At 38.1% G+C, this 20997-nt stretch overlaps 1 protein-coding gene across 1 annotated transcript in view; it reads left to right on the forward strand.

Annotated features, from left to right (window-relative positions):
- The window catches only part of LOC125916981 (sushi, von Willebrand factor type A, EGF and pentraxin domain-containing protein 1), a 97364-nt gene extending 76377 nt beyond the window's left edge, over nt 1-20987 (forward strand). Inside the window, exons 31-34 of the mRNA XM_049623242.1 lie at nt 1512-1667; nt 14857-14920; nt 18124-18297; nt 19925-20987. Coding sequence (XP_049479199.1) covers nt 1512-1667; nt 14857-14920; nt 18124-18297; nt 19925-20109 — 579 coding nt within the window. The 3' untranslated portion in view covers nt 20110-20987. The remainder of the gene's footprint in view (nt 1-1511; nt 1668-14856; nt 14921-18123; nt 18298-19924) is intronic.
- The last annotated feature ends 10 nt before the right edge of the window (nt 20988-20997 follow it).

Genomic DNA, 20997 nt, shown 5'->3' on the forward strand with positions numbered 1-20997 from the left:
CTGTGCTCTTTTTTTCTGAATCAGTAATTTATTTTTGACAACCCTCCTCACTTTCTCTACACAAGGTATGACCCCTAACCCTCACACAACTGAGTTTTGGGTTTGAATTTTTGTCCGAAAGGTAGAATAGACCCTTTATAAGTGTTTAGATGCACAAATTGTGTAACGCTATGTTCAGTGCCTATAAATATTTTATCTTGATAGAGCAAAATGATTCTGTCCTTCATAGAATAAATGGATGAGAAGATCACTATGAAGTTTGAAACATGAGTACAGGAGGTCCAGCCTTTCCTGAAATGATGACCTATTACAGAATTACAAAGGTCCTATCAGTGTGGTATTGGTGTAGACTCAGCAGAAAGGAAAATGAGTGGAACGGAAGAAATAAATCCAAGTACATCTTGATAAAGGAGTCACCACAAGTCCATGGAGAAAGGAATCATTAGTAAACAAATTACTCTGATATAATGAAGTAACCAATGAGGGGGGGGATTAAAATATGCCAAAACAGGTTTCAGATGTATCAAAAGAAAACAGTACTGTGTAGTTTTTAAAAGTTAATAGTAATACCCAGAACAATTTATGCAAAAAGGTATCTTTATTGAAGCACCATTCATAGTATTGAAAAATTAGATACAACTAACACTTCCGACACTAAGGGAATGGTTAACTATGAGGCAGACATACGTATAAAATTAATTCTGCCTCATACATAGAATAAAGGGTTTAGCCTGAAGTCCTGTTATTGACTGTTAATGAGCTCATGCACTGTTTCCTCAAGGAAAAGAGAAGAATATTAGCAAGAGAATAACAGTCTTTTTGTTTTTTTTAATTTTTTTTTTTAATGTTTATTTATTTTTGAGACAGAGAGAGACAGAGCATGAACAGGGGAGGGTCAGAGAGAGGGAGACACAGAATCCGAAACAGGCTCCAGGCTCTGAGCGGTCGGCACAGAGCCCGACGCGGGGCTCAAACTCACGGACCGCGAGATCATGACCTGAGCCGAAGTCGGCCGCTTAACCGACTGAGCCACCCAGGCGCCCCGAGAATAACAGTCTTTAAGGGAAACATCTGTGTATGCCTCACTTCACTTAAATAGAAGGTTGAAAAATGTTCACTCTGACCATGGCAGTGGGAAATAAAGTGAAAAGTGATGATAGATTGGTATCAGGATATAAGGATGCCCTGGAATATTTGTATCAACCATCCAGTCCTCATGCATCATAATGAAAACACACTTCTTGGCGTTCTTGATATTTTAATGGTTTCTATTAGGAAGAAAATGCTTGTTTTATGTGTTTGAGAAATGTCTAAAATTGTTCAGTGATAACTAACAAGGGCATCTAATAACTAATGTGTGTTTTCTAAGGCCACAGACTATACGTATCAGAAGTAGAACCAAATTCTGGGATCATCATTTTAGGGATTATTCTGCTCTGCCAATATTTGCAAACTTCATTCATACATATTAACTCTTAAGTGTAACTTCTAATCTGTCATTTGTCATTTAGCTTGATGGCACCTGGGAGCCACCGTTTTCTGATGAATCCTGCAGTCCAGTTTCTTGTGGGAAACCTGAAAGTCCAGAACATGGGTTCGTGTTTGGCAGTAAATTTACTTTTGAAAGCACAGTTATTTATCAGTGTGAACCTGGCTATGAATTAGAGGTAAGTGAACAAATTGTTTAACTAGAATCAATTTGTTTTTTGAGTATTCTGGGAACATTTTTAGTATAATACCAATTTGTTTCACTGGTTCTGGTCCTAAAAGATTTTTTTATACTTTGTTACCTTACATCCTAACACTTTCCAAGAAATATTTGAAGTGACTTATAATTGGGGAGCCTGAGTGGCTCATTTAAGCGTTCAGCTTCGGCTCAGGTCCTGATCTCCCAGTCCACAGGTTCAAGTCCCACGCTGGACCCTGTGCTGACAGCCCAGAGCCAGGAGCCTGCTTCAGATTCTGTGACTCCCTCTCTCTCTGCCCCTCCCCTGCTTGCACTCTGTCTCTCTTTCTGTCTCTCTCAAAAATAAATAAACATTAAAAAAAAAGTTGGGGGGCGGAGCCTGAGTGGCTCAGTCAGTTAAGCGTCCGACTTCACCTCAGGTCATGATCTCACGGTCCATGAGTTCAAGCCCCACGTCAGGCCTGTGCTGACAGCCCAGAGCCTAGAGGCTGCTTTGGATTCTGTGTCTCCCTCTCTCTCTGCCCCTCCTCCGCTCACACTCTCTCTCTCTCAAAAATAAACGTTAAAAACATATTTTTAATTTTCTTAAATGACTTATAATTTTAAAAAAACAAAGTAAGTCTCAAATTACAAAAGAATCAGAGCCATGAAAAGGAAGAGGAGACTAGTATACCAGCCACAAGACTTTTATTGTTACTTTAGTTGACCATTTAAACTTGTGTTTTGGCCTTTTGTTAAATCCTACTGTGTAACAGGCCAGGCCATCTGTCACTGTGGGGAGGTAACCATAGGGACTGACGTACGCAAACTAGGATTTCCTCAAGCAATGGGTTTAAATACTTTGGAGAGTTGTTGGTAGAGATCCTAGGTTGCCACCTGGCAGGTGTGGCCTGAAAATCCTCAGAGCAGTTCTAGCTGAATACCAAGTTAGTCGCAAGACCACACCTGGTTTGTAACATTAAAACCCCATCAGCAGCGTCTCTGTCTTCCTATTTACTTTGGTGGGAAAGCTGCATTTTTTTTTTTAAGTTTTTATTTTAATCACCCAGTGATCATCATGGCAAGTGCACTCCTAATCCTCATCACCTGTTTCACCTGTTCCCCCCACCTCCCTCCCTCCTGGTCACCATCAGTTTGTTCTCTATAGCTAAGTGTGTGTTTCTTGCTTTGTCTCTTTTTATCCCCCTTTGTTCATTTTTTTTTGTTTCTTAAATTCCACATATGAGTGAAATCATATGATATTTGTCTTTCTCTGACTGACTTATTTCGCTTAGCATTATACTCCCTAGATCCATCCATGTCATTGCAAATGGCAAGATTTCAGCCTTTTTATGGCTAATATTCCATTCCGTTCCATTCCACAAACTCACCAATACCTGCTGTTTCTTGTGTTTTTGATTTTAGCCATTCTGACAGGTGTGAGGTGATATCTCATTGTAGTTTTGATTTGCATTTCCCTGATGATGAGGGATGTTAAGCATTTTTTCATGTATCTGTTGGCCATTTGTATGTCTTCTGTGGAGAAATGTCTGTTCATGTCTTCTGCCCATTTTTAATTGGGTTATTTGTTTTGGATGTGTTGAGTTATATAAGTACTTTATATATTTTGGATACTAACCCTATATCGAATATGTCATTTGCAAACATCTTCTCCCATTCCATAGGTTGCCCTTTAGTTTTGTTGATTATTTCCTTCACTATGCAGAAGCTTTTCTTTTTTTAAGATTTATTATCTTTAAGTAATCTCTACATACAACGTGGGGCTTGAACTCACAACCCCAAGATCAAGAGTTGCATGCTCCACCAACTGAGCCAGCCAGGCACCCCTGTAGAAGATTTTTATTTTGATGTAGTCCCAATAGTTTATTTTTGCTTTTGTTTCTCTTGCCTGAGGAGACCTATCTAGAAAAATGTTGCTATGACTGATATCATAGAGACTACTACTTATGTTTTCCTCTAGGAATTTATGGTTCAAGTCTCACATTTAGATCTTTAATCCATTTTAAATGTATTTTTGTGTATGGTGCAAGAAAGTGTTTCCAACACCATTTGTGGAAGAGACTGCCTTTTTTCCACTGGATATTCTTTCCTGCCTTATCAAAGAGTAGTTGACCATAAATTGTTGGTTTATTTCTGCATTTTGTTCTGTTTCATTGATCTGTGTGTCTTTTTTTGTGTGCCAGTACCATACTGTTTTGATGATTACAGTTTTGTTATGTAACTTAAGTCTGGAATTGTGATGTCTCCAACTTTGCTTTTTTTTTCAAGATTGCTTTGGCGATTCAGGGTCTTTTATGGTTCCATACAAATGTTAGGATTATTTGTTCCAGTTATGTGAAAAATGCTGTTGGTATTTTGATGGGGATTTCATTAAAGGTGTAGATTGCTTTGGGTATTATAGACATTTTAACGATATTATTTCTTCCAATCCACGACCATGGGATGTTTTTCCATTTCTTTCTGTCATCTTCAATTTCTTTCATCAGTGTTTTATAGTTTTCAGAGTACAGGTCTTTCACCTCTTTGGTTAGTTTTATTCTAAGTATCTTATTATTTTGGGTGCAGTTATAAATGGGATTGTTTTCTGAATTTCTCTTTCTGTTGCTTCATTATTGGTGTATAGAAATGCAACAGATTTCTGTGGATTGATTTTGAATCCTGTGATTTTACTGAATTTGTTTATCAGTTCTAGAAGTGTTTTGGTGGAGTCTTGGGTTTTCTATATAGAGTATCATGTCTTCTTCAAACAGTGGAAGTTTGACTTCTTCCTTACCAGTTTGGATGCCTTTTATTTCTTCTTTTTGTCTGATTGCTGTAGCTAGGACTTCCAGGACTATGTTGAATAAAAGTGGTAAGAGTGGACATCCTTGTCTTTTTCTTGACCTTAGGAGAAAAGCTCTCATGTTTTCCCCATTGAGGATGATGTTAGCTGTGGGTTTTTCATATATGGCTTTTATTATGTTGAGATATGCTCCCTCTAAACCTACTTTGTTGAGGGTTTTTTTTTTTTGTGAATGGATGTTGTACTTTGTCAAATGCTTTCTCTGTATCTATTGAAAAGATCGTATGGTTCTTATCCTTTCTCTTACTGATACAATGTATCATGTTGATTGATTTGTGAATATTGAATCATCCTTGCAACCAAGGAATAAATCCCAATTGATCGTGGTGAATGATTTTTTAACATGTTGTTGCATTTGATTTGCTAGTACTTTGTTGAGAATACTTGCATCTATGTTCATCAAAGATACTGGCCTATAGTTCTCTCTTTTTGTGATGTCTTTATCTGGTTTTGGTATCAGGGTAATGCTGGCCTCATAGAATGAATTTGGAAGTTTTCCTTCCTCGTCTGTTTTTTGGAATATTTTGAGAAAGTATGGGTATTAACTCTTCTTTAAATGTTTGCTAGAATTCACTTGTGAAGCCATCTGATCCTGGATTTTGGTGGCTATCAGTCTGTTCAAGTTTTCTATTTCTTCCTATTTCAGTTTTGGTAGTTTCTATGTTTCTAGGAATTTTTCCATTTCTTCCAGGTTGTCCAGTTTTTTGGCATATGGTTTTTCATAATATTCTCTTAAAATTATTTGTCTTTCTGTGGTGTTGTTTGTTATTTCTCCTCTCTCATTGGTGATTTTATGTCTCTGAGGCCTTTTTCTTCTCTTTTTGATAAGTCTAGCTAGGTGGATTTCATTGATTTTTTTTCACAGAACCAGCTCCTGGTTTCATGTATCTATTCTATTTTTTTCATTTTCTATATCATTTATTTCTGCTCTTATCTTTATTATTTACTTCCTTCTGCTGGTTTCAGGTTTTGCTTGTTGTTCTTTTTCTAGCTCCTTTAGGTGTAAGGTTAGGTTGTTTATGTGAGATTTTCTTGGTTCTGGAGGTGGCCTATACTGCTATAAACTTCCCTCTTTGTAGGCATTTTTGATGCATCCAGAGGTTTTGAGCTGATGTGTTTTCATTTTCATTTGTTTCGTTGTATTTTTTATTTCTCCTTTTATTTCCAAGTTGACCCATTCATTGTTTAAGGCATTTTATTTAACCTGCATGTATTTGTGTTTTTTCTAGATTTTTTTCTTGTGGTTGATTTCTGTTTTTATGGTGTTGTGATCAGAGAAGATGCATGGTATGACTTTTATCTTTTTGAATTTGTTGAGGCTTGTTTTGTGACTTAATATGTGATCTGGAAAATGTCCCATGTGTGCTTGAAAAGAATGCCTAATCTGCTATTTTAGGATTGAATGCTCTGAATATTTCCGTTAAATCCATGTGTTCCAGTGTGTCATTCAAAGCCATTTTTTCCTTGTTGACTTTTTGTTTTGATGATCTGTCCATTGATTGAAGTGGAGTGTTGAAGTCCCCTACTATTATTGTATTACTGTCAATTAGATCCTTTATGTTTGTAATTAACTATTTTATGTGTTTGGGTGCTTCATGTTGGAGGCATAATTATTTACAATTGTTACATCTTCTTGTTAGATTTTCCCCTTTATTATTATATAGTGTCTTTCTTTGTCTCTCATTACAGTCTTTGTTTTAGTCTGTTTTCTCTTATATAAGTATTGCATCTCTGGCTTACTTTTGACACCCAGGTACGTGATAGTTGTTTCTCCCGTCCCCTCACTTTCAGTTGATAGGTGTCTTTAGGCCTAAAATGAGTTTCTTGTAGGCAACATATATAGATGGGTTTTGTTTTTTTTTTTTATCCATTCTGTCACCCTATGTCTTTTGATTGGAGCATTTAGTCCATTTACATTCAAAGTAATTATTGACATATATATTTATTGCCATTTTATTACTTGTTTTGTGGTTGTTTCTGAAGATTTTCTCTGATCCTTTCTTATTGTTCTCTCTTTCATGTTTTACTGATTTTCTTTAGTAAGACATTTGGATTTCTTTCTCTTCATTCTTCACATATTTATTAGTGGTTTTTAATTTGAGGTTACCATTAGGTTTGTATATAACATCTTCTGTATATAGTACTCTATATTAAGTTGATGGTCATTTAAGTTTGAACCCATTCTTTACTCCTCTTCTCCCCACATTTTAGGTATATGGTGTCATATTTTATATCTTTTTTATTTTGTGAGTTCCTTGACTGACTTTTACAGAAATACTCATTTTTATTGCTTTGTGTTTCTTACCTTCATACTTGTCATTTTTGGTCTTTCCTTTCCACCCAAAGAGTCCCCTTTAATATTTCTTGCAAGGCCGGTTTAGTGGTCACAAACTCCACTAATTTTTGTTTTTCCAGGAAACTCTTTATCTCTGCTTCTATTCTGAATGAGCCTTACTGGATAGAATATTCTTGGCTGTAGACTTTTTCTCATTCTGCACTTTGAATATATCATGCCTCTCCTTTCTGGCTTGTAAAGTTTTTGCTGAAAAATTCACTGATAGCCTTATGGGATTTCCTTTGTATGTAACTGTCTTCTTTTGTCTTGCTGCTTTTAATATTTTTCTTTATCACTATATTTTGCCATTTTAGTTATAATATGTCTTAGCGTGGATCTGCTTTTGTTGATTTTGTTGGGGGTTCTCTGTGCCTCCTGGATCTGAATATCTGTTTCTGTCCCCTGATTAGGAAAGTTCTCAGATATTATTTCTTCAAATAAATTCTTTACTGCCTTTTCTCTGTCTTCTCCTGAGACTCCAATAATACATGGAGTCACTGAGTTCCTTAAGTCTGTCCTCATTTTTCATAATTCTTTTTTTTTCCTCTTTTTTTACAGCTTGATTACTTTTCATTACTCTGTTCTATGTCATTAATTCATTTCCTTGCTTCTTCCAGCCTGCTGTTCATTCCATTAAGCATGTTGCTCATTTTGGTTTTTGAGCCCTTTGTCTGCTATGTTATTCCTTATCTCTGTTAATGTCACTGATGTCCTCTACTCTTTTCTCAAGTCCAGTGAGTATCCTTATGATCATTGCTAAACATTCCATCAGGCATGTTACTTATATCTGTCTTGCTTAGATCTTTGGCTGCGGCCTTGTCCTTTCTTTCATTTGGACAGATTCCTCTGTCTTCTCATTTTGTCTAACTCTGTGCCAGTTTCTCTGTGTTAGGAAAGTCAGCTACATCTCTTGTTCTTGAGGGTAATGGCTTTATGAAGAAGAGGTCTGTAGTACCCTGCACTGTAGTGTCCCTTTTTCCCCAGGGCCTGGTGCTTCTGAGGGTAACTCCAATGTGTGCTGCATGTGCTCTGATTTTGTGTCCTGGCTTCGTTATACTTCAGGCCAGTGGTCTGCAGAGGTTCTCTTTGCCTATTGTGAGCAGTGTTTGTCCCTGACCTGAATGTGGCACATTTTAACTAGGTGTGTTCTGTCTGTTTGTGAAATGAGATCTGTCACCACCACCACCACCAGAAGTAAGGTCTTCCAAAACTCCCAGATTGAGAGATGAGGTGTTGGCAGGGGTTTAGACTGTTCCTCTGAGGGAGAGGTCTGCTACACTGGGACTGAGGCAAGCATGACTGGGAAGCAGGGTTCTTCTGGAGTATGGGATGGCATGGTTTGGTGTAAGCAAGTTAGGTAGTGAGTGTCAGCACTGTGCTGGTTCCTGCAGGTAGCTCTGGGCTTATGCTGAAGGGAGGGGAGGGAAATGGCACCTGCTAGTTCCTTTGTTCCCAGATGGGTCTGCTGTGAGCACTACCTCTCTAGGACATGCTCCGAGATAAGCAACTAACCTTCCCACTGTATGCCCCAGGCATTCTTCAGATCACTGTGTCCACACTGTATGTCCGAGGATGTTTGCCTGCCTTCTCTCTAAGAGCAGCCCCAATGTCCTCTGAGCTCTTCCAGACAAGCATGCTGATCTTTAAAACTCCAGGCTTGGGGCGCCTGGGTGGCTTGGTCAGCTAAGCGTCTGACTTCGGCTCAGGTCATGATCTCCCGGTCCGTGAGTTTGAGACCCGCGTCAGGCTCTGTGCTGACAGCTCAGAGCCTGGAGCATGTTTCGGATTCTGTGTCTCCCTCTCTCTCTGCTCTTCCCCTGTTCATGCTCTGTCTCTCTCTGTCTCAAAAATAAATAAGCATTAAAAAAAAAATTAAAAAGACAAAAAAACTCCAGGCTTGAAGCCCTGCTGGTTGCCAGAACTCATGAAATTCAGGCTCTCTTGATTTCCAAGCCAATTGCTATGGGAATTTGTTTTCCCTATGCACTCCTCTCTATGCTATTCTGCCTCTCACCCTTCTCTGTGACTGCAGCTTTCTTCCCACTGCAATGACCACAATCTGTTTCTCTCTCAAGCTGTATTTCTTCACTTCCTACCTTCTTCCATGTGACCTCTTCTCTCCCTTAAGTTGTGGATGCTGTTCTGCTAGTGTTCAAGTTGATTTGGGGGGGTGGTATTTAGTATGATTTGATAGTTATTTAGTTGTATGTGCGGGATGAGGCAAGTCTAGGGTCCTCCTCCATTGCCATTCTCCCCTCCTCTCGGGAGTCAGTTTTGCTGAAGATTGATTATATCATCAAACTTGAAATTTAAGATACATGTTTATATTTCATAATGCCATCATCTGGTTTTTCAGGAAACTTCTTTCCTGTTTTTATTGTGGTAATGGTATTTAAATAGGGGTTTTACAGAAGTATTCATTGCCAGTGATTTGTTAAATTTGTATAGTATGTTCTATTATTTTTTGAGCATGCAATCAGAATTGTCATAACATAGGTCCATGAAAACTGGAACTAGACATATATGGATCTTATTTCATTTTCTTAAAAGATTTTTAAAAAAAAGAAAAGGAGGATAATGTAATGGTTGATTACAATTGGAGAGTTTTTCTGTTTTTGAAATTTATTTCTTCATGTTAGATTACTAATCTTGCATTTTCTTAAGAAGTAAAGTGGTATAAAATTTAAACTTAATAATTGAAATTTAATATTTAACAACTTGATGGGTCATTAAATTTGAGGAGGTAGATAATTTACCTTAAAAATTTTTGCAAATACCTTAGTGTTAACTATAAAATTGAGAAGAAGTGCTATAGCCATAGTTCTCATTCTAGGCTACATGTTAGAAACATCTTAGAAACTTGTTTTAGAAAATTTTTTAATGTGTATTTATTTATTTTGAGAGAGAGAGCATGCATACAAGTGGGGGAAGGGGTGAGAGAGAGGGAGAGAGAGAATCCCAAGAAGGCTCCACATTGTCAGCACACAGCCTGACCCGGAGCTCTATCTCATGAACTGCGAGATCGTGACCTGAGCTGAAATCAAGAGTCAGATGCCAACTGACCAACTGAGCCACCCAGGCTCCCCTTATCTTAGAAACTTTTAAAAATTGTTAATGTCCAGTTACTATCAGAAATAACCAATGCCAGGTCTGGTACATGAAATATAAAAGATTAGCTAAGAAAACTTGTCCTGTGAGATAGCAGGGAACTTATCAAAGCCTACGTGTCAAAAAGCCTTGAGGGTCAACTGGACGAGGCTCCCACAGGCCAACATAAGACCATTTGGGCTTCAATAAGGTAGTAACTTAATGGACTGAAACACATCAAATATGTCATGAGTAATAGTAGACTCATAATGACACTAAAGAAAATTAGTTGGTAACCAATATTAGAAGATGCTTATGAACAAATTCATTATTTTGAAAACAGACAATAAAAGAAGAATTGTCTTTTCCAGGCTAGCTGCATGACTAGAAAACCAGTAGTAGATGAGGGAAGCTTCCCTTTATAGAAGTATTTCAGTCAATAAATAATAGGATTTAAATCTCAGAGTTTGCAGTTCTTAGGAACTAATGGATGTAGGTCATCATCATGGCTACTGGTGTTAGAAAAAATAGAAGCAAACAGATGTTATGTGCCTCTGGATGGAAAAACACACCATATGAAAAAGTCTCGCCAAACAAAATTTTTTTTTTGAATTTGAATCTTAGAAAATCTCTAAATCCCGACAACCGACACCAAAGACGGAAGGACATGCTACGTGACACCACCATGGAGCAATCAGCAAAATTCTGTCTGTAGAAATGGCTACAGAACAAAGGACCCAGTTTCCCAGTTGCTAAAACAAATAAGTTGGCAGTGTAAGGGAGAAATAGAAGGAACCTATAGATTTAAAAAGGTTCATAAACCAGGTAGACTTATTTTGGTCCCGATTCAACTGAACTACAAAATAATCAGTTACAAAATTTATGCAACAATTGGAAATTTGACTGCTAACAGGATTAGATTAATATTAAGGAATTGTCATTTTTAAGCTGTGATAATGTTGTTGGTTATTGTGGTTATAGTTCTAAGAACCCTCATCTTTTAGAGATTCATACTGAAATAATTACTGTTAAACGATTTGATATCTGGGATTTGCTGTAGAATAATGTGAGTTTTTAGGAAGGGAGTGGGGCTTAGAGGAAACAAGTTTGGCTTTGAATCAATTGTGTAAGGTGGGTGATGGTTATGTGGGAGTTTGTTACTCTTCTTTCTACTTTTACATTTTTCATGTGTTTGAGTTTTTCCATGAGACAAGATTTTAAAAGCTACCAATACCTACTGTCACCCCTGGCTAATTAATTCAGTACCTCTGTCAGTTGGGTCCGGGGAAGCAGCATCTTTTTAAAAGTTTCCCAGGTGATTCCAACGTATGGCCAGGACTAGGACAGAGAACCACTCTGAGACATCACTCAGTGTTTCTCAAAGTGCGGTCTATGAACCCGTTGCTTGTGAATCATCTGAGAAGTTCAAAAAAGGAGTGTACATTCCTAGGCTGCGACCCTCTAAAAATAGGACCTACGGGTTTGCATTTTTTTTAATTTTTTTTTAACGTTTATTTATTTTTGAGACAGAGAGAGACAGAGCATGAACGGGGGAGGGGCAGAGAGAGAGGGAGACACAGAATCGGAAGCAGGCTCCAGGCTCTGAGCCGTCAGCCCAGAGCCCGACTCGGGGCTTGAACTCACGGACCGTGAGACCATGACCTGAGCTGAAGTCGGACGCTTAACTGACTGAGCCACCCACGTGCCCCGAGGGTTTGCATTTTTAACAAGCACTCCAGATGGGAAGGGTCAGTGGCTGGAAAGTGGTTAAGAATAGCAACATGGTCCCAGCAGACCTCTGTTACAAGCTCTGTCTCTCACTGGACGAGAAGTATTAAGAGAACAAATCAAACCTCTCTGCCGCTGTTTCCTCTCTGTTTTGTCTACACTAGAAATTTGATAGCGACCTTTGCAAGGTTACTGCAAGGGCTGAAGATTTAAAAAGTGGCAAGCACTGCCTTTTATGCATGGTTCCAGTTCAGTATAGGGCAATTACTGTGATCCCTACTACTGTTTGTATTGTTACCCAAATCAGGCAAAGCAATTTGGACAATCAATGTCAGTCATGTTAAATTCTTCTGCTTTGTAAGTAAGTTACTGTTTATATGTACAATAAACAACTTTCTTAAGCCACCTAAGTCTCAGAAATTTTACCACACATGCAATCTTCTTGAAATAAAATTACTATAGGAAATTGAGGAATAAATCAAAATAAAGAACTCAAAAATGGGCTAGTCATTTTATAAAATCACTAGTGAACAATAAAGTAGTTGTGATGATTCTAAAGCATTGTAAGTATCTAACCTAATGGTTGATCATGCAAAAACGCTATGTCAAAAATAGTAACTGGATGTTAATCTGGATCTAAAACTCCAGCTTCATTCATCAAAAACAAGAGATGTAAAGGGACAGAGAGAAAAAAAGTCAAAAGGAAAAGTATGATGAAATTCGCAGTGTAACTGTGGAGGGAGCCCAAAGACAGCATTTGATTTTTTTTTTTACATCAATAATTACAGAAAACAGATTTATTTGAGTTTCTGTTGGAATTAAAAATTGGCATAGTCAAAACAGAATATTTATTATTCAAATCGTTAGATGAAAGAGAAGGGAAAAATAGTGGGGAAAATGCTCGACTATTAACTGAAATTAACTACTTGACTGTAGTCTACTCTGGAAGTACCTAAATAGGGAACTGGCTTTAATGGCTTGTCATACACTTCCTCAAAATTAATAAAAACTCACAAACTAAAATAGCACATTTTCCTGTGCATACGTAAGTATATAAGTGTAGAAAAAGCATGGCAAATGTTAACAGTGTTTGTCTCTGGATGGAGAATCCTGAAAAACCCCATTTTTCATTTGTATTTTCCAAAATTTCTTTTTTTTTTTTTTTAATTTTTTTTTCAACGTTTTTTATTTATTTTTGGGACAGAGAGAGACAGAGCATGAACAGGGGAGGGGCAGAGAGAGAGGGAGACACAGAATCGGAAACAGGCTCCAGACTCCGAGCCATCAGCCCAGAGCCTGACGCGGGGCTCGAACTCACAGACCGCGAGATCGTGACCTGGCTGAAGTCGGACGCTTAACCGACTGCGCCACCCAGGCGACCCCAAAATTTCTATAATCAACACACATAACTTTTTTCAATAAGAAAAAAAATAATGACTGTATATCAAAAGAAACATTTTCTTAATTGATTCAATTTTTTTTTGGAAAGTCAGGAGAGTAACCTTCCACCAGAGTCAATGGAATCTTTATAGGTAAAGATTTATCAATAAACTAATAGCTCAAAGAAAATATCTTTGATAAAGAATAAGGATGAAAGGCATCAGTCAGATCAAACCAAAATAGAGGCAATAGCTCGTTTTCAGACTTGTTGCTAATGTAGAACACAGCTTCAAGACAATATGATATCCAAAGGGCTCTGAGCAATGAAGAAACAGGTGACAAAATCCATGTGCATATACTGACTTAGAATTAAGGTCCCTAAAACTTTACTTAGAACCTAATCTTTTTAAACATATATTACAAAATTTTATTTATCTCATTTTTCCATAGTAGCTAAGGAATTTAAAGCATGGAGAAGCATTATCATTAGGAACACTGATGATTACAGTAAAAGATAACCAACAAAGAGGGAAGAAACAAAGACTCATAAAAATTATATCCAGAAGTCAAAGAATAGTAATCTTTGTCCATATATGCCTATGATAACTCTAGAGGACCAACTGCCTATATAGCCATCAAGGGCTATGGGATATTGAAAAATATGCAAAAATATATTCAGAATAATAATCATAAAATTTTTCAAGTAAATTATATTCATTTTTTTAAATTATCCTTTATTTTTTTTTAACATTTTTATTTATTATTGAGAGATAGAGAAAGACAGAGCATGAGCAGGGGAGAGGCAGAGAGAGGAGGAGACACCGAATCCGAAGCAGGCTCCAGGCTCAGAGCTGTCAGCACAGAGCCCGACACGGGGCTCGAACTCACAAACCACGAGATCATGACCTGAGCTGAAGTCGGACGCTCAACCGACTGAGCCACCCAGGCGCCCCATTGTTTTACTTTATTTAAGAAGGCAGGGAAATACATTTTAGAAAGATTTTTACCCCAAATAAAATTTTGAATGCTTGGGCCCTTAGTAGGATAAATTTTTCTTTTTTTTCTTTTTTTTTAAATTTTTTTAACGTTTATTTATTTTGAGAGACAGAGACAGAGCATGAGTGGGGGAGGGGCAGAGAGAGAGAGGGAGATACAGAATCTGAAGCAGGCTCCAGGCTCTGAGCTATCAGCACACAGCCCGATGCGGGGCTCGAACCCGTGAACTGTGAGATCATGACCTGAGCTGAAGTCGGATGCTGACCTTACTGAGCCACCCAGGTGCCCCAGGATAAATTTATCTTTAATGGTTAAGTTACATTGCCAAAAATTCACTCTTCATACCCGTAAGATATCTTAACTTGTTTTATGTTCAAAACTATAAGGTGTAACAATGCCAATTCACATTCTTGGCCATACCTCTCTCAGGTACTGAAAAATAAATTCAATTCAAAATATTTTTAAAACTTACTCAGCAAATATACCTCTTTGACATTTCAAACATGTTTTTGATCGACCTTTGCTATTGGTTATAATCAGATGTCAGGTCAGTAGAAAGTGAAATAAAATCTGTACTTTAATTACACTGCTCAGCCAGGGTATGAAGTTTGAAGTAATTTGATGAAAGCATTTTTGAAAGTCTAAACCTAGCCCTTAAAAACTATATTTATTTAATCAATTGATTTAGCATTCCAGTGCTGGAAGATTCAAGTTCACGGCCATGATTACTTTGTGTTCCCTTATCATCTTTCCTTTACTGAGTATAATCTTGTCAATGACCTTTTTCTCATCAATTCACAGGGGAACAAGGAACGTGTTTGTCAGAAGAACAGAATGTGGAGTGGAGAGGTAGCAGTGTGCAAAAGTAAGTCAAATGACACTGAGCAGTCCTAAAAAAAAAAAAAAAAAAACGATACCATATCATGTGACACATGATAACAACATGGCCACATTTTCTTTATAAATCAGTTTTTTAATAAAAAAAAATTTTTTAATCATCTCCGTAAACTGTCGGAGAATCTTTTATGGGCTTTTTGCTCAAGGTCCCCGAGCCAATAAAAGGGTCAAAAATAATAGTAGAAACTAATGATTAAATTGGAATAGAGCACAAAATTACCAAATTGGGAATGGCAAACATTTTGTTTCGAAATTAGTTCATTATTGGATTTATTTGCATTCTTTTTGTGGGCTTTTCCCCCAAATAATTATAATTAGAAGGCTTAGCGCTATTGTTTTTTGGTGACGGTACTAGCCAAAACTGACAGTTTTTTAGTGATGTTGTCATCACATCTGTCACATTTTTGTGTGTGTGGAATTTTGCATTAACTCATCTTATGAGAACATGCAAGTTTATTGAGCAAGACATGAGTTCATTCACATGAGTTCATTCCCAACACATGGCCCATATGATCCCTCTGCTGGAGACAATGTACAGTTGACCTCCTAACCAACCCAGGTTTGAACCATGCATGTCCACTTATATGTGGGTTTTTTTTTTTTTTCAATAAATGTAGTCTGGTACTGTAAATGTATTTTCTCATCCTTAGGACTTTCTTCGTAACATTTTTCTCTAGCTTACTTGATTGTGAGAATACAGCATATCATACCTAAAACATTCAAAATATTTGTTAATCAACTGTTTATGTCATCAGCAAGGCTTCCGGTCAACAGACTATTGGTTTCTTAAGTTTCTGGGGATTCAAAAGTTATACATGGAGTTTTGACCACATGGGGTGTTGGCGCCCCTAACCCCCATGTTGTTCAAGTGTCAACTATATTTAGATACAAGTAGTTACAAGCCTATCAAAGTGGCAGGCTTTAAACTTTTTTTCTTAATAATCGTGGGGAATCATCAAATTTTCAAATTAGAATTGGCCTCTTAGATTCTAGTCAAGCAGCTTCTTAGATGATTCAACTGGACTAGATTGGATTAAGTCCAAGATCAGATAGATTTATTTATCTCACTAAATAAGTAAATGGGGACTAGGAGAAGTGAAGTGACCTACCGAGTATCATAAATTAAGTTAGTGTCAAAGCTGCCGCTAGGACTCAAGGTTGTTTCCACATGTCTTCTGGGGTAGAGTAATGATTTGATTTTATATACACAGGAATCTTACATTCTTAAAGGAATATTGTGTGGTTGGAACTCAATGGAGAATATATGACTATTTTTAGTTCTCCAAAACTTGTATATATTATACAGAAAAATATTTTTTTTAAGTTTACTTATATGTCTTGAGAGAGAGAGTGCACGAGTGGGGGGCGTGCAGAGAGAGAGGGAGGACAGAAGGTCTGAAGCAGGCTCTGCACTGACAGCAGAGAGCCCAGTGCAGGGCTTGAACTCATGAACCGTGAGATCATGACCTGAGTGAAGTCAGACTTTTAACTGACTGAGCCACCCAGCTGCCCCAGAAAAATATTTTTTAAAGATATTGAGTGATATCTCAAGTCACAGAAAGGCATCATTGGGGATTCCTGATAATAGCATTTTTTTTTTCAATCTCAGCCGTTCATGATTAAAATAAAATGTAGGAACATATTTGCAGGGAATGGGAGAGAGGAAAGAAAAGGAAACATGGAGATCTGGCATAGGAACCCACCATGGCATTGGTGAGGGAATTGTTTTAGTTCTGCAGCGGGTATAAATCAAACTGCAATGACAATGGTTTGTACAGTTGCTCTCTCTGAAATGCAAGATAGTAATAAGTTCTGTATGAATCCTATTATTATCTGTGGGTTTTTTTCTTTCTAAATTACTAAATACGTGACACAAGTTCTTGGCAGAAAGTTAAAAAACACAAATACCAAAAAGAAAATGATAGTTTGAATTCCACCACTCATGGATAAAAAAAAAAAACTATTGATATTTTATATATTTTATTATACACCTTTTTTCTGAGGCATATAAAAAATACAGATATTTCTGTGGGGGAAAAGTGCTCATACTGAGCAACCTGATTTGAAAAATTCTTATATAATTATGAAATTGTTAGATATATTGATATCTGTATTATCAGTTTTCAGGGAAGCCTGTTCACATCAATATGATTCTCAAAGTGTGGCCCACAGACCAGCAGCATCAATAGCACCTGAATCTTGTTAGAAATGCAAGTTCTCGGGGCGCCTGGGTGGCTCAGTCGGTTGAGCGTCTGGCTTCGGCTCAGGTCACGATCTCGCGGTCCATGGGTTCGAGCCCCGCGTCGGGCTCTGTGCTGACAGCTCAGAGCCTGGAGCCTGTTTCAGATTCTGTGTCTCCCTCTCTCTCTGCTCCTCCCCCACTCATGCTCTGTCTCTCTCTCAAAAATAAATAAACATTAAAAAATATTAAAAAAAAAAAAAGAAATGCAAGTTCTCAGGCCCTACCCCAACCCTGTTGAACCAAAATTTGCATTTTAACAAAATCCCTAGGTGATTCCTGTGCGCATTAGTTTGAAAGCACTGCGTTACTCCCATGGCTTTTAGCCTTCAGCACACTGGGATGCCCTAAGGGAGCTTTGAAAAATCCGTTGCCCAGATCAATCAGGTCAGAATGTCTGGGGGTAGAACCCCACATCAATATGTTTTTAAAGTTCCCAGGTAATTCCAAGGTACAGCCAAAGTTAAGATCCGTGGTCTCAGTATACGGAATACTCACCGGGCTGGAAGAAGCCCAGAGAAGTCAGTTAGTGTCTAATCCATTGGCTCTCAACCCTGAGTGACCATTAGAAATCATTTGGGATGCTTTTAATACCAGAAGTTCAGCCACAACACAGAGATTCTGATTCATTTGGTCTGAGATAGGGCTTGCTCATTTATACCCCCAGCACTAGTAATGACAAAAGGTAGCAATAGACATAAAGACAGCTAGAGTCAATAGGCAAAATGCCAGTCTTGAACCACCTGCATGTATGAATCCAAAACTTAGACACGCTGGGGTTTTTTCTTCCTTCAAAACGTATCCTTGTATCTCACATATGAGCAGGCTATAATATTTTATATGATGCACTGAGTACCTTTAGCAATTGTAGCAGAAGAAGGAAAGAGGGTTGGAAGAAGCATGTAATATGAGGCTTTTATTTTTCTTTCCAGAGACCAGGTGTGAAGCTCCTCTTGGGTTTCTGAACGGGAAAGCCAAAGTCGAAAACACTGCTGCTGGACCCAGTGTGGTATATTCCTGTAACAGAGGGTACAGCCTTGAAGGAGCACCTGAGGCATACTGCACTGAAAACGGAGCTTGGAGCCACCCAGTTCCTTTCTGCAAACGTGTGTGTTGACTTTAAGAGAGGTTTTAATCAGATTCAGTTTCATGATTAATTTCCCCAGTGTCTGAAACAGAGGAAACTCCACTGAGTGAGACTGACCCAGAGAAAGCAATCAGTGTATATCCAAACCAAATACTGTGGGCTATTTTTAAAACCCAGTTATATTATCTGAAATATCCTAAGAATTGGCTTTCGTCAGATTCCTTGGATGATTACAGGTAGTCCAAGGCACTAATAAAAAAATGCAACTTAATGAAAAAATTTTGACACAAGTATGTAATGAATTTGACTGGGGCTGTGAAAAGGGTGAAGAAAGAATATATTAATGTCTAATTTTAATATAATAAAGTATATACATATATATAATGAATGAAGTTAATTTAGTTAGAAGCATTAGAATGAAAACAATATTCACATGTAAGATCTGAACTGAGGGAGCTCTGGTTATTGTTTCAAGTGTTATAATGCAGTAACTGAGCCTTCAAGACTCAGCTGATGCCTTCCTCACTCACAAATACCTCTTGTGCGCATTGAAAATCAGGAACACCAAAACTGCTGAAATATATGTTAATATGTGTGTCACACACTTGCAGTGAGAAGTCTTTGTGCTATCATCATTGCTGTTTTTCCTTCAGACCTACAAAATGAATCCACTCTTAGAAATAAGCCTTGAAAACTCTACAATTTAAGTTCTAATATCCTGTTCATGGTAGTGTAAGTCTAAAGTTAATATCAGCTTGCTTAGAAATGTCTGCCAATTCTCTGGGTCGTCCTTCTGTAGGATGTTCAGTTAAAGAGAGTAAAGTGACAACAAGAAGCATTTACTCTGCATTTTTAATATTTTTTTCTTCATATATATAAATGAAAAAAAGGGGGGAATGTTGATGCACTCCATGATTTCTAGCACACCTCTTGTTTCCCTAGTGTTGAGCCATCATTTCAAACAACTATTTAATTTCCCATCTTAGAATTTTAGGACAATGTGTGAGTGGTTGACTAACTTGGGGTTTTCAGACCTTAACTGATCTTATCCTTAAAAATAATGTCATGTGGATACAAAACAAATATTTTTTGTTTTTTGTTTTATTTTTTTAACACTACTTTTTAAAATATTTATTTATTTATTTTGAGGGGGTGCGGGGAGAACTGCGAGCAAGGAAGGGCAAAGAGGGAGGGAGAAAGAATCCCAAGCAGACTCCACGCTGCCACCAGAGTCCCACGTGGGGCTCGAACTCACAAACTGTGAGATCAAGACGTGAGCCACCCGAGCCACCCAGGCACCCTCCTTTTTTTTATTTTAGAGAGCGGGGGCAGAGAGAGAGAGAGAGACAGAGAAAGAGAATCTTAAGCAGGCTCCCTGCTAAGCATGGAGCCCGACGTGGGGCTCAGTCTCACAACCCTGAGATCACGACCTGAGCCAAAATCTAAAGTCAGGTGCTTACAGACTGAGCCACCCACCTGCCCCCAAACCGAGGTTTTTTTTGTTTTTTTCTTAATGTTTGAAGTTCCATATTTTTAAGCCTTATTATCATAACTGTGAACCCAGCTCCTACAGGGCTCACCACACTCTGCATTTGAAGAAATCAGAAAAGAGAATATCAGTAAGCATTGTTTTTTCTGTTTAACAGCAAATCCATGCCCTGTTCCTTTTGTGATTCCTGAGAATGCTCTGCTTTCTGAAAAGGAGTTTTACGTTGATCAGAACGTGTCCATCAAGTGTAGGGAAGGCTTCCTGCTCCAAGGCCGGGGCGTCATTACCTGTAACCCCGACGAGACGTGGACACTGACAAGTGCCAAATGTGAAAGTAAGTAAATGGAGGTGGAAGCCATTTCATCTCATGAGTGCAGAATGTTTTCTCATCCTTGTGAGATTATTTTGAATCAAGTGACTTAAATGTAGGTATTTAGGTCTCTGTGTTATCGTGGTTATCAGCTTCTGTGTTGACAATTTTTAAAATTAAAAAAAAAAAAGATCTTTGCATTCCAAACATAAAAAGGAAACCATCTTTCCAGAAGTAGGCTAAAACCTACCTGACCAGAATTCACTGAAGAGATTTTCAAAACCTGCTCTTCTAGGAATGAGCAAAATATTAAATCTAAAATACATATTTTTTTCTGAGGTACCTGTCTGGCTCAGTGGGTAGAGCATGCAGCTCCTGATCTCAGGGTCCTAACGTCAAGCCCCACACCGCGCATAGAGATTCCTTAAAAAAATAAAACAAGGCGCGCCTGGGTGGCTCAGTCGGTTACGTGTCTGACTCTTGATCTTGGCTCAGGTCTTGATCTCAGGACTGTAAGTTCAGGCCTCATGTTGGCTTCTATGCTGGCCATGAAGCCTACCTTAAAATAAGTAAGTAAGTAAGTAAGTAAGTAAGTAAATAAATAAATAAATAAAATAACATATTTTCCCCATATTCTGAGAGTCCCCAGTCTATAGGCTGTGGATGCTTTACAATACAAAAATGATTCCACATTGATTCTCAAACTTGAACCACCTAGAGGGCTTGTTTAAAACAGATTTCTGGGGGCGCCTGGGTGGCGCAGTCGGTTAAGCGTCCGACTTCAGCCAGGTCACGATCTCGCGGTCCGTGAGTTCGAGCCCCGCGTTGGGCTCTGGGCTGATGGCTCGGAGCCTGGAGCCTGTTTCCGATTCTGTGTCTCCCTCTCTCTCTGCCCCTCCCCCGTTCATGCTCTGTCTCTC

The sequence above is a fragment of the Panthera uncia genome, unplaced genomic scaffold (assembly GCF_023721935.1).
Source record: "Panthera uncia isolate 11264 unplaced genomic scaffold, Puncia_PCG_1.0 HiC_scaffold_1375, whole genome shotgun sequence".
NCBI classification, from domain to species: Eukaryota; Metazoa; Chordata; class Mammalia; order Carnivora; family Felidae; genus Panthera; species Panthera uncia.